Source organism: Choloepus didactylus, chromosome 12, assembly GCF_015220235.1.
Source record: "Choloepus didactylus isolate mChoDid1 chromosome 12, mChoDid1.pri, whole genome shotgun sequence".
NCBI lineage: Eukaryota > Metazoa > Chordata > Mammalia > Pilosa > Megalonychidae > Choloepus > Choloepus didactylus.
Genome location: NC_051318.1, coordinates 93,970,790 through 93,985,253, shown reverse-complemented (window position 1 = coordinate 93,985,253; position 14,464 = coordinate 93,970,790). Strand labels below are relative to the sequence as shown.

Genomic DNA, 14,464 nt, shown 5'->3' with positions numbered 1-14,464 from the left:
ATTGTTTTCCCCCGTTCCTTATACTTTATTTCTCAGATTTTCTACCATAAGCATGTATTTCCTAAATGGTCAGGAAGGGAAAAATGACTAAAAAAATATTTCATGTGATTCTGTCCTGTTGTACCACTGTCCTCTCTTTTTTAAGGGAGGCACAAAGAGCCTTTAGATTATTCAGTCTTTTGTGCTCCTTACTTATAGGCCATCCTCTTTTAATTTTAATTAAGTATGTATGAGGAAGCCCCCAACTCAAACTGGTAAGCATTAGCTTTCATTTACATGGCTCAGTTTGTGTACTGTTGCCTTTCAGCTTTTTAAAAGTGACCAGTGAAAATGACTTCCTGTCTTAGAGACTTCTCTGGTTTTTTAAGGCAAGAAATTGTCCTAGTATACGTAACAAATGAGTTTCAGTCTGTGCTAGGCATTGTGCTATTTAACTATTAATTTGTCAAAAATCTATTTTAGTAAATTAACATGATAATATTTGCTAGACTAAAACTGCTTTAATAAAGCAAGTGAAATCTCTATTACACAGTTTTTCCCCATCAGAATGGTTAGTTCTTTTAAAAATAGAGCACATATTTACGTTACTGTATGTAGCATTTCCTATTATCTGATATTCTGTGTTCCAGACTGCAAATTGAGTTTCCATCCTATCACTCACACTTATATTGATAAGAGGGAGAAAGAAAGAGACCGGGAAGTCACATCGTTTAGTAATCCCTTTGAAGTTTATTTTGCTTACTGAAGGACAGTAACTCTTTTCCCAATAAGTATAATTTCATGAGAAGTATTTCAAAATTAGATTCTGTCTTGAATAACAGTAAGAAATTGTACACACAGTGTTACTCTTGTTAGTATACAGACCGTTATCCTGAAATGAGAGCTTGATTATTCACTAATCAGGGATTGGGCCAGAGCTTTGAGAATTAAGCTTGAATCACAAGACTGGGTAGGTCCTGACAGGGCAAAAAGAGACACAGTGACCGTCGGGGTGTAAAGTAGTTGGTACTCTGTTTGTGGCAGGATAATTCAAAATGGGAACCTCACATCATTTTACATTTGGGGGGCCCTTTTGTGCTGTTGTGGAACTTTGAGCATTTCTGCTGTTCTGGATATTGACACCACTTTAGGCCAAGTAGTGAAAGCTGGCAGTGAAACTCAGAAGCCGCGAGAGGTCAGAGTCCTCCCTGTGCTTCCAGCGCTTTCCTTCCTGTGTCATGTAGGTGCTAAGCTGCCTCCCCTCTTCTACTTCTGCACCAAATTGCAATATATTTGACTTCTTTTTCTAAATGTGACATTTTCCCGCCTTTTATCCGACTTACTTTCCTGGATTTACTAAGTAGAGCAGATGAAAGGGTTAATAAGCATTTGAAACATGATTTTTCCAGGTAATGCCTAACGAATGGGTAGTATGGGAGAGTTTATTGTGCAACAGAGGAGTGTTGATACCATAAAGTTAGATTAAGGGCCGTAAACGTAGGTAGATTAATGATTGATGTTGTGTTGTGTGTGCTTATGTTTTTATCTGATCTGTGATAATATCCATTTTATTTTTCTGTTTTACAAATTTAGACTCAGATTGACGGACAGCTTTTCTTAATTAAGCACCTTTTGATTCTTCGTGAACAAATTGCTCCATTTCACACTGAATTCACCATTAAGGAAATTTCCCTGGACCTCAAGAAAACTAGAGGTACTTCATTGTCCTGGCTGGCACAGTTGGGTGTGTTTGACCTGTCCAGATGTGTCAGTACAGGTTATAGGTTTATTTTATGTTCATTTGCAATTTTATTTTGCATGCTTTGCTTGCTGATCATGTTACTTGTTCATACTAGGCTGAGCTGTCAGCATCCTCATTGCTTCTAACTTGCTGTATTTTCTTTGCAAAGGAAACTTTATCTGAACATTTCTATTTATAACATATTGTTACTTCTCAGATTCTGTCTACATATTACCAGAACAAGTTAAAAAAAAGAAAAAGTCAGTTTAATAGCTACTTACAATGTCAGCCAGTTGAGATGACTTCAGACATTGAGGTGACAGGTTTGTCAGTTCATGAAAATTCAATTAGCCAGCTGCGTAAAATGGGAAGAGTACTTATCTAAGAGTCTGAAGAAATTGGATTCTGTTCCTGGTCCATCATTTCCTGGCTCTTGTGGGGTGTGGGATGGGTCCTTTAGCTTTATTAACCCAGCTCGCTGGTAGGTAAAGTGAGCATAATCAACTTATCCCAATACCTTCACCAGTTTATCAAGATCATTAAGAATGAAAATGTATGTTAATGTGTTTTGTAAGCCTAAGGTGCTTAAATAAATCTAAGTGGTATTATTAAGAGAGCTGGTTGTTAAGTAATTGTGTAGATTTGGTGTTTGAGTTGGTAGTAGACATTAAGTCATCCTGGGAAAGATGATTCATCCATCCTGACATTTTGTCTCTGACTGGAGATGATTTGTAAAAGATCAAAAGGAGTTATTTTCCAAGATGTTGATCTTAAGCAATTAAGGCTTTACCATAAATGTTCCCCATTTTTTCTTAATTACTTACAAATTTATCTGAACTTCATCTTTTCTTAATCATTTCCAAGAGAAAATAAAGCTCTTATGTCTTAAGCTATCCATTTATGTAATGAATTAACTTTTCTCATACATTGGGAGAATTGAAAGCAGGTTTTTAGTTCTCTAATTATTGTGCTTATACTGTAAGTGGACTTGATTTAACTCATCTGAGAGCCAAAGTGGTACACTGATGAGTCATATTAAAACAAGTTTACTCTTTTTCCTAGTACTCTCTCCTTTCTACCACAAAGGGTACCTTTTGGTTCTCTAATGCTGGGATTTGAGTAGTAAGCCTGTGCGTTATTCATATACTTTGCGACTCTTTTTAAAATGCCAGTCTTTATATATGTATGAATCTATTATATATATTTATACATGCATATATATGTACATATATAAAATTTAAAGTATATGTATATTTAAAAAAACAAAACAAAACAAAAAGACTTATTCTCATTAGAAACTTCTGTTTTCTGACTGTTCCAGTTTATTTCCTTCTTTTCTTTTGGTATGAGGTGTGGAAGTAGTTCTTTTACCCTAAAGTATAGCAGGCTGATTATAGTCCTGTCCTTACTTAAGTGATGGGTTAGATAGAGATGGGTTGATTCTTTCCTTATTTTTTTCCTGATTCATCATTTGTTTCTGCTTGGTTCTAGTGAAGATCCACTGAGGTGTGAGAAAATGAGATATCCTCAACTTTTGGCAAAATTGTTTTAAAGCATGTTTTCCCTCAGATGTTACGAAGCATATGCTATTTGTTCCATCTATTGCAGACTGAATATTTCAGCTGTAAATATTGTAAAAAAGATAGTAGAAACAAAGGGTTTCTTTGTTTGTTACTAAAGCTTTACCCGGAATACTGAATCGGGTAGTGAGGGGTTCTTTTTCAGTAAGACCAGGGTCAAAGCACTAGGTACTTTTGTGGTGTGTACTTTCAAAACCAGGATCAGAACCATGTCAAGCTTTACTTTCTTCAGCTGCAAAGCAAAGCAAAGAAATGGTTGTTTCTTATTCTCACTTTATAATACTTGCTCTCTTTACTTTTAAGCCTCTAACCTCTCATGACTAACAGTTATATCTTATTGCATTTGAACATCGATGAGACCTTAGTCAGTACTTTGGACAGATTCTAGTTAGTCTGGAGGTTAAGGGTTAAATATGTCCTTATGGTGTATTCTTCCTTGCTGACACAGTAGTTTATTCACTCTGCTTTAAATGAATAAATTTCTGTACCAGCCAGGATCTTAACAAAGAAGCTGGGTAAGTATGTGATTTTTTTTTTTTTTTTTAAGAAAATCTTTTTCTTACCCTAAAAGTAAAGCAGTGAAAAATTTCAAGTGTTAATAATTTTAAAGGAAAGACTATTTATCATTTTTCTTTTCTCTGTAAGTGAATAATTGAGATTAAGAGCCATTTTGCAATTCTGTCTTCGAGAAAAGTAAATATGTTTGGGAACTGTAGCCATCATTGGTGCTCATCTCACCCTCATCCTTTTATGGAGGAGAGTTGGTGAAAATGAAACTGCTTTTTGTATTGTGGTGGTAGAGAACCAGTGTCTGTTACACCCTGACACTGGAACCAGGCTTTCCCTTGGAAACAGTACCTGTTGACTGGATGAGTGATTTTGTTTCACAGATGCTGCATTTAAAATCCTGAACCCTATGACTGTTCCGAGGTTTTTTAGGCTGAATAGCAACAATGCCTTGATAGAGTTCTTGTTGGAGGTGAGAAGGAGTCTGTTTCATTGGTGGTGGGGGGTGGACTACATTTGTTATGTCTGATAATTTCTAGGCACACCAAAACAGGAGGGAATTGTCATCTTCTTTTTAAGGGCACGCCTGAGATAAGAGAACATTATCTTGACTCTAAAAAAGATGTAGACCGTCATCTGAAATCGGCCTGTGAGCAGTTTATCCAGCAGCAGACCAAGCTGTTTGGAGAGCAGCTGGAGGAGTTCCTGACAAAGGTATAGATGTTGCTGCCTGCTTGTTAATGTAATTTTGAATTCCTCCCTGGATTTTTAAAATTACCCTCTTGTTGAGGACTCTGTCAGGAGGAGATAGTAAGCCTGAGTCTTCATGATTCTGTCCAGGCAAAACCTTTTTGTTTCCTGTTGTGAGAGCTTTTTGATTTGAGGCCTTTTAGATAGGTTTGCAGAGGTTTTAGATTTTAAGATAGTGTGCACATTTGGCAAAGCTGGTTGTAGTGGACCCCCCATAGTAAGCCGTGCTCTGTTTACTCACATTGTGGTTGTCTGCCTGTGACAGTCCTATCCAGCAGGGTTCCTATGACTGGAGACGGGTGATTTACTGTCCTTTTTGTTTTACAAGCTAATGCTCCCTTCCATTTGCATGGATAATATAGAATTGAAGATTTTGTACCATTACATTGTTAATCACTAGATATATGGATTTATAGCAATCTCTCTCTCTCTCTCTATCTCCTAGCTAAAATCCATCAACTGGCTAATGCTAGCCATGAGAAAATCAGATCACAGCTATTTGAAACTCCTGATTCAACTTAATCAATTTTAAATTTAAACTTCCTAAATAAGGACTTTCTTGCATCATAAAGATGTTTAAAATGTCTTAAAATTAAATTCTGTTTATTAAGCCCTTACTGTCTGTACAGATGTGTATTAGATAGAGGACCTCATTTTAAAAAGAATAAAAATAATAGCAGCCTTTTCCCTTCAATTTACTTAACTGGTCTTCACTGGGGAGCTAAGACACCTATACACCACCAGGGCACGGCTAAACAGATTGTTGGCAGTGTGTTGCTGGGCCCATCAACACTAACATACCTGAAGCATGTGAGAAAGACGAAAGATATTAGTTTTTAAAATGATTAAAAATACCAAAAAAAGTAAACATAGGACTGTTAAAAAATAGACAAACCACTCTTTTATCATTGGCAGACATCACTTGTATAGTGGATTTCAGTCTTTTAATGCTCACCAAGTATTTGGGATGTGTGTGTTCAAAATTTAAAGGAGGGGTGGTAGAACTATTTCCTCCTGGGTTTTGATTAAAAATGTTGTTCAAGTATTGAATCTTTGTAATTTACAGAGAAGGTAGAGTTTTTATTGAAATTATCCTGTTTGAAAACTAGCATGTAGATTGTAGTATGTATTTTTGAGATCACCTCCATGTTAGGACTGGATATATTGATACTGGATACAATAGGAAATATTAGAAATGGCTGTTCTTCAATAACAGCAGCAGAGTGCATCTTCTGAAAGAAGCAAGCTGATTATCATGAAATCTAGCATTAAAGGGTCTCTGTACGGTTTTTCTAGAAATCAAGAAAACAAAATTCTCAACCAGTTGTCTTTGTTGACCTTAGGGTAAGTTTGGCAAATTTGGTATAGCTCTGCAATTTGGAAGACTGCGGACTGAGGAAATAGAGACTTGTTCTGGTTTGCTAATGCTGCCATTTTGCAAAATACCAGAAGTGGATTGACTTTTATAAAGGGGGTTTATTTGGTCACAAAGTAACAGTCTGAAGGCTGTGAAAATGTCCGAATGATGGCATCAACACAAGTACACCTTCACCGAAGGAAGGCCAATGGCATCTGGAAAACCTCTGTTAGCTGGGAAGGCACGTGGCTGGTGTCTGCTGATCCCAGATTGTGTTCCAGCTCCTCTTTCAGCTCTTGTGCATTCTCCAAAGTGTCTCTCTTGGTTACAGCACCTCCTTCTGTCTGTGAACACTTTTATAGGACTCCAGTGATTCAATTAAGACCCACCCTGAATGGGTGGGTTAACACCTCCATGGAAATTATCCAATCAAAGGTCTTGCCCACAGTTGATTGAGTCACACCTCCATGGAAACAATCAAAGGATTCCAGCCTAATCAACACTAATACATCTGCCTCCACAAGAGTGCATCAAGGAACATGGTGTTTGAGGGGACATACACATCCAAACTGGCACAAGCCTCATGTAGAAGATATTTATTCCAAGTCTGAATAACATAATGGTTCTCCACTGACCATGCTACGTGGCTACAGTGGGGATCCTTAGAGAGCTGTTCGTGGTCCTTTTTTCACTGTGGAGTTGGCAAGGGGAAAGGGCCTGCCCCTAATCGTCACTGTAAGGCCGGGCCCATCCCACCCTGATCATTCTTGTGATGCTGTTGCTCAGATAATTGCAGTTGCCTCCCTTTTCCTCTTTTAAACCTGGTCCCTCACTGCTGCTCATTGAGTTTCTAATCCAAATACTTAATGGATACTAGAGCTTAGAGCATTGAGTGCCCCTTTTATGTCATCTTACTCCATTTTCAGGTCCTTTCCCTTTTGGTGTAGAGAATGAGTCAGAGAGAAAAAATACACTATACATGCACGTGCAGTGTAAGGACTAGAGTTCACACAGAAACATGTGCTCATTTAAGACAATGTTTCTGAGAATTCATGGACCAAACATTTTTCAGTTTTTACCTGCTGAATATTACTAGTGTTCTGAAGAACAGGGAAAGAGTAAAATGTTTTAAAACTTAAAAATGTTTTTCTTTAAAGGTAAACCTCGGCATTACTATCTGCAAATGCATACTCTTGTGCCTCTTTTATTGTAGTTGTCATTTTATAAGGCAACTAGTGCTTATACCTTTATAAATGATTGAAAAATCACATCTATAGCTACAGAAAAGAAACAGCATTTCATCTTTCATTTGAATGTATGTTTGGAGGTCTGAATATATACTGTTTGGACTTAAACTCATCAACAAAATGTCCTCAGTTTGTTTCTAAGTTTGGACTGATTTTTTTTGTATATGGGTTGGCAAAATAAAACATTTTGCCCATCATAGAGATCACTTGGAGATTTCCAGAAGACTTGCTTATGATCATAAGGACCTGGGTGTGATTCTCATCCTACATCAACTGTTGTAAATTGGCCTTTTTGTTTTAGCTCTTTCCTGGGGCTCACCTTGATGAGAAGCTCCCTTTTCATGAATTCTCACTGTAACCCTAGTTCCTGGAGTAAGTAAAGTCACTTGATTTCACAGGTTGAAAAACTAAAGGTTTGCACACTGACCCAGAAGAGGTGAGGTAAACATTTCTATAACACCCTAATCTGCCTGTCATAAACATCCTTCCTGTTTTTTTTGTATAATTAATGGTCTTTTGTAAGAAAAGTAAAGTTAGTACTGGAAGACCGCTGCTCTGTTGCCTCATTCCCTGCCCCTGGGAAAACCACTTTTCTGTACATGCTCGGATGGCCCAAAGGAATATAATACTGTTCTGTGTTGGGGTTGGGAGTTCATCTGAAAGCATGTGGGTCAGATTATGTTCTCTCAAGACTTCAAAATTGTCAACACTTTTTTTTTATTGTTCCGGAATTTCATTGTACTGAATATTTCTTGAAACAGACTTTTCAGTAGGTCTTGGAAAGATAGCAGATGTAGTAGAAAGAGCATAGAAGTTAGAGACAGGGAAGCTGGGTCCTGGATCCACTCTGCCACCTCCTAACTGAAATCATAGACAAGTCACTGAGCTTCTCCAGGGCTCGGTGCTCTAATCTCGACAGTGGCCCATGCCTTCACTCGGAGAACTTTTGATGTTATTCCAAAGTCGTGTTTGTTTTCATGACATTCTCTCTGCCTTTGATATAATAAGAAAAAGGTTCCATCTTCCCTGAAGATTATTAGGAGGACCAAAATAAGATCACAAATGCCAGTGCACTTTGTAACTGTGAGATGCTGCAGAAATGTGTTTTATTGTGAAACATGACAAATTTGAGGTGAAGATTTTGTGTTAGCAAAAAATCTGGATTAAGACGTTTTAAAGAAAGTATAATTTCAGGTTTATAGCTCAGCTAAAAGTTTCTCCCCGGTAAGCCCAGTTTATGCTAAAAACAGAGACTTATATTTAGCCATATTCATTTTTTTCCAAGCAGTTTGCTCATTTGCAAGTTTCTTCTTAATATTCCCTCTGAAGTGTTACTGATTTCCTCAGCAACACCATACATTTAAATTTTCTCTTGATGTAGTGCTTGTAATAGAATATGACCTATGAATTCAATTTCTCCTCTTAAGGAGTTATATAGCCTAATAGGAAATCAAGATAGAAAAATATGTAAACATTAAGACATGTACAACAATGTAAATATTTATATACATAATCCAAATAATTGCAGAATGTGCTATGAGAGAATGGATTTGTGTTCATCCTGTAGGGTTTTAAAAAAAGATTGGGCTAATTGGGGAAAACTTTTGAAGAAAATGCCCCTTGAGGTATGAAATGGTGATAAATGATCTTTTAGTAAACACTAATCAACAAGTGAGTTTGTATTTGTTTTTAATATAAAAAAATTGTAGGTTGAGCCTAAATATCTACCATTGTGAAATTGGTTAAATTCTGGACAATCAGTGGAATAGTAGATAGTCATTACTATCAAAACATGACTGCTGGACATGGAAAAATGTTCACAATATAGAGTAAGTGGGGCAATAAATTTACAGAACAATATGTTCCCATTTTTTGTAAATATATATATGCTTTAGTATATTTATATATTTGCAGTGGGAGATATTTGGGATAAAATATACTGATATATGGATAGTGGTTTTCTTTTTACATTGTCTAGTTAATCTAGAATCATATGTATAATTCCCTTTTGGAAGCCGAGTCTCACAATAAGAAAGAAAGACATGGAGAGGACTTGAGTGACAGGAGAAAAGGGGTGATTTCATACAGAGCTGTCCAGGAGTGGAATTGGGGCTAGGATGAGATCTGGAGAGATCTGAGTTGACATGCTGCCTAGTCTGTGTTCATCCTCTGTCTAAAATGTTTGTGTGGCCTCTGTATGAGAAATGGAAAGAATTGATGCTCAGGTTTTTCACATGAGACTTTCCAGTGAGCCTGAGGTCATGGCCTGGACCTTTGGCATTCAAAAATCCACTGTTAAGAAATGTTTTTTTGCCATTTCTGTCCCCACTTCCACCATAATTTTCTACCTTAAGAACAGTGTTGCCCCAGCAGCTAAATGAGGTTTTGTTGGATTCACTTCTCTGTAAAGCGATGCTGAAGCGCGATGAGAGATGAGCAAGTAGGTGGGATGGTTCCGAACATTAGGAGATGGGCGCCGTGAGTGGGCCCGTGCCTCCAACTCGGCCAAGTGTCCCTTTTGATGTTATTCCAAAGTAGTGTTTGTTTTCATGACATTCTCTCTGCCTATGATACAATAAGGAAAAGGTTCCTCTAGGTATGTAAAGTAGATTTTGTCCTGCTAGGGTGACATTTTTCTAATAGCATACGATAATTTAATATCTATTAATAGTCCACATAAGGGGAGACCCATTTTGTGTTGATGTTTTTCTAGGGCATTTTATCTTCTTACCCTGAAATGTTTTAAGACAGGATGCCTCAGTATATTAATAAGGTTTTCTATAAGGCAGTCTGTGCTAATATATATATATATGCCATTGCAAAACTCCAAGAAATCACAAAATAAATTTTACTTAAAAAATTTTTTATTAGCTGTAAAAGATTATGAGATAAGATAATCAGTTTTTTCCTAGGTTTACACATTTTATTTTCATTATGTTTTAATGAGTTTGAATGATGTTGTCTATTCTCTGAGAACTGTACCTGTTTAGTTTGTCATTAAACTTTCTTCTTTTTGTCTCCTCTACCAGGTTTCAGCATTAAAAACAATGGCCAGTCAGGGAGGTCCCAAGTATACTCTCTCACAGCAGCCTTGGGCACAACCAGGTACTCAGATTTTACTATTTTGTGTTTCTTTCTTAAGATGTTGGTTAATTTGCATTTATATAGTCCTTGCTCTGAAAGCTCAGAGTTGGTTTCCTAATCACTCTGGGATATTAGAGTCTGGATTAATGCAAGATTCAATTATTCAGTTTGGGACTGACGTGTCTTAATTGGCTGTCACTACTTGCATTTCAATAAGCATTCCAAGGAAGGAAGAATAAATAACAATTTATCCAGTTGAAAATAAAATGTGCCTTAGATGGAAACACTTTGAATCCGCTGATTCCTGCACAGCCAATTTCATTGATGAAAATATTGTATTTGATAGGATGAAATTGTCAAGAGAATGCTGCTGTTCTCAAGTATTATCTGAAGAAATGTTGGGCCGTTATCTTGTTCCATGTTTTATGCAGGTTACTTCCTTTGTTTGTTAATGTTTTAGAGTGTATGAAAATAATTGTAAAACTTGAGGTATTGTTTGGGAATTGACAGACATCATTGTCTGTTGAGACAGATATGCTTGAGATGTTCCCAGTCTTAACTCTTTACTAAATGTACATTTTTATCTCAGTTTTACTCTTTACTAAATGTACATTTGTGTGTGTGTGTGTGTCTTTACCATTAGATGATAGACATTTAAATCATGGCTGACTTTGTGGGTTATTTCTGGTATATTTTGTGGCATAAATTGCCATTAAACCAAAATAAATCATTTTGTTAGATTAGCGTTTCTGCCATCCACTGGTCTATATTGTAGTAGGAATCCCTTGAAGCTAGAAGGGCAAAATGGTGAAAGAAGCACTGTTTTAATTGTTGGTGAACTGCGTCGAGGTTGAAGGCAGCCCTTTGCTCATATTGAGAAAGATCCAAAGACTGATTCTGGTTTAGCATCCATGCAAAATTGGCTGTCCACAGGCTCCCTAATCTGGAATCAATTTTTATTGTCATTGATTGTCCTTGTTGAAAGGGTATTATGCCTGTCAGGTATTCATTTTCTTTGGGGAAAAAGTATTGAAGCCATTCTAAGACTCACAAATTTTCAGTTATTGTTAATGCTACAGGTTAATTTGAAGTTGAACTAATGAGTTGAGAGAGTAGCTGTGCAGCTCTTAGGAAGATTTGTAAATGTAGAGAATGATCCTAACTGCCTTTGAAAGGAAGACAAGATTATGTTTCAGAGATTTGTCTTGTGAACTCTGATGATGTCAGTACAGGTTTGCTTTGATTTGTTTTTTTTACAAATAAGTTTTGTGACATGCTCTAGGCCTTGTGTTTACTGTGATGGGGATGTTGAATGCTCTGAGGTCACTGTTGGATTTTAAGCAGTGAAATAGGAATGTACTTGTGGCAGTCCATTTTGTCAGAAGATAGGAAACCAGGTTCTTTGACTGACTATACTGGAAATTCTAAGCACATTTTACCCTCATGTTAACCATCTATTCTGACTCTGCACAGTCAATAAACAAACCTTCAGCCATAACTCAGCATGGTTCTTGAAGGAATTTTGATGATCTTTGGATTAATTGGAGGCTTTGTCTCAAGGTTTCACTTACTCGTAGGGCTTATTTAGAATTAGGAGCTGATTTTTATTTTGAACATTTCTGCAAATGAAACTCCTGGCTGCAAAAAAATCTTCTTAAAATAGGTAGAAATCAGCAAACAGGCATAGGCATATATAGTACAGTCAAGCCAGGTGCTTGATGCATAATTAATATATTGTTCTTTCCCTTTCGGAAGGATCCTCTTTCCCTCAAATAGGGGCTGTCATTTTCTCCAGTGGAGTCCTAGGAGAATCCACAGTAATGGGTGTATTGTACTCTTAAGCATTACTAGAATTGTCATCAGTGAAGCAGGACAAGATAAAAAGGAACTGAACAAAGGACTTGAGATGGAGGTTGAAATCAGGCTGTGCTGTTTTGTCATTTAGCCAGTTTCCTTTCTTTCCAAGTGAGGAGACCTTGGTGGGTATAGCAGTGATAGTTCAGTTCACCTAGCCTCACTTAGCCTCGATGGAGGGGAGGAGTCGGTGTTTCTCGATCTGTAATACATGAAGCCCACGCTGAGTGTCAAAGAGAGATTTATGGGTCACTTGGGGTAGGAGCCTCTAGGTTAATCTCGGGACCATCTGGGGCCTCTCTGCCCTGGAAATCCCGCCTTATTAGTTCATGCAGAATTGATCAGGTTCTCTGGGATCATCCCATGATAAACAAACTCACAGGAGAGTGAATTATAAATTAGAATGCTGATTTGTTAATTTACTCTGGGGAACATACCTTTTTAGGAACTAGAGGACTGACTTTCTAGTTACTAAAGGTCTGAAAACTGATTTAATGATTCCTGAAGAGTGATTAGTGATGAATAGAGAACCGAGTGCAATTTGAGTGTCCTGGAAGTGCTTTCATCTATTTTATGAAAAATAAGCAATTTTTAGATTGTTTCAAAAATAACTCCTGGATTCTTTTATTTTTCCTCAAGGGTGTTGGCCCTTTCTTACCCTGCCCTACCTCAATTAAAGGAAAAACAAAAACATTTTTACATGGTCTAAAATTTGAATTGTAGGAAAGTACAAAATACAAAATGATTATACTTTCTACCTCCAAAATGTTTCTCTCAAAGGTAACCTCTGTTAAGTGTTTCTCTCCCAATATTGTTTGGAACTGGTATATATGGACTTAAAAAATGTTACACAAGCGAGACTGTACTATACGCCTTGATTTTTTTCACTTATTATGTGTCTCGGGGCCTTTTCTGTATCAGCATATCTAGCTGTACTCCTTCTATTTTTAATAGGTACAGGGAATCTTGCCACTGTATCATTTCTTTAATGCTTTTCCTCCTAATGGAAATTTAAATTATTTTCAGTTTTTGTTTTTCCCGACACTGCTTTAATGAAAATCCCTCTTCAGACCTACTGAACTGGGTATTTTGTGAGTAAATGCATAGAGTGAATTTCTAGTAGTGGAAATGTTAACTGAAAGAGTGTGTGTGTTTAAAATTTGCTAGTTACCCTTATATCCCTCCAAAGCACTGGAACCAAGTAGTTTTCCCATCAGCAGGGGATGAGATGCCTGTTCCCCATACCCTTGCCAAACGTCAGTATCCTTAAGCTTAGTAATTTTTGCCGATCTGAAAATATCTCATCATTTTAATTTGCATTTCTTTAATTATGAGTGAGGTAGAGCATCTTTGAATTCGTTAATCAGCCTCTTCCTTTGTAACTTTCTAGGAAATTCCCACTTTTAAATTCTTCCTCCTGATTACTACTCTTCTTTCCCATGTCACCACCTCAAACACTACACCGGGTAACATCGTTATTTCAGTGACAAGTTTCTGTAATTCTCTCCTTTTTCTGATAATGCAGCACGAGAAAGTAACGAATGGGTATTTAGATCCCCTTAACTATGTATGGGTATTTTCTGAGTGATCTCAGCAAGATGGTTAGAGAACATCTCAGTGTGAGTCAGTTCTGCAAATGATTCATTCATTATGAAGCGATTCTTATGAATGTCCTTCTGAGAATGCCTTTTTTTTTTTTAACCTTATCTCCTATTTCCAGATCCCAAAAGTACCATATTACAGCCCTATGAATGTCCTGAAATGTACTGGGGGAGTTCTTTGGCAACCTTAGCCCTCAGGATTAGAATTTTGTATATAATACACACTTTACTACTTTTTATAGGGCTCATGATACAAGTAAGCAAGAAAAATGAAAGAAACTCTTTGAGGGAATAGTGTTTCTTTTGCTGATTCCCTCTCTCCTTACTCCCCTCTGAATTCAAATGGAAATGTTCTCTTTCTTTGTGACACTAACAAGGTTAATTTCTTTCCAGCAAAGGTCAGTGACCTTGTGTCAGGTGCCTATAAGACAATAAAAACAAATCTGCCTCTGACATTGAGAAGTATGTCATTGTACCTATCCAATAAAGATACTGAATTCATCTTGTTTAAACCTGTTAGGGTGAGTATCATGCACATTTATCTGTATGTTGGCCATTCTCTTCAGGACATCTTGCTGTGTCTCCTGTTTTCCTCTCGCTATACACATTTTAAAATGTTGGTATACTGTTCCTGTGCAGTTGCTGAATAATCACTGTGACTCTTGAAAGGTTTACAAAGTTGGCATCTGTCTGGTGCTCTTTTTTTTTTTTGAGTTTTATATTTTGTTATCTTCCAGAGTAGAAATTAGTAAAAAGTCAACAAA

The 14,464-nt window shown here is 36.9% G+C and overlaps 1 protein-coding gene across 1 annotated transcript in view; it reads left to right on the top strand.

Annotated features, from left to right (window-relative positions):
- Nucleotides 1-14,464, top strand: part of COG3 (component of oligomeric golgi complex 3) — a 66,467-nt gene that overhangs the window by 47,905 nt on the left and 4,098 nt on the right. Inside the window, exons 17-21 of the mRNA XM_037799993.1 lie at nucleotides 1,573-1,693; nucleotides 4,191-4,279; nucleotides 4,387-4,521; nucleotides 10,191-10,266; nucleotides 14,094-14,221. Coding sequence (XP_037655921.1) covers nucleotides 1,573-1,693; nucleotides 4,191-4,279; nucleotides 4,387-4,521; nucleotides 10,191-10,266; nucleotides 14,094-14,221 — 549 coding nt within the window. The remainder of the gene's footprint in view (nucleotides 1-1,572; nucleotides 1,694-4,190; nucleotides 4,280-4,386; nucleotides 4,522-10,190; nucleotides 10,267-14,093; nucleotides 14,222-14,464) is intronic.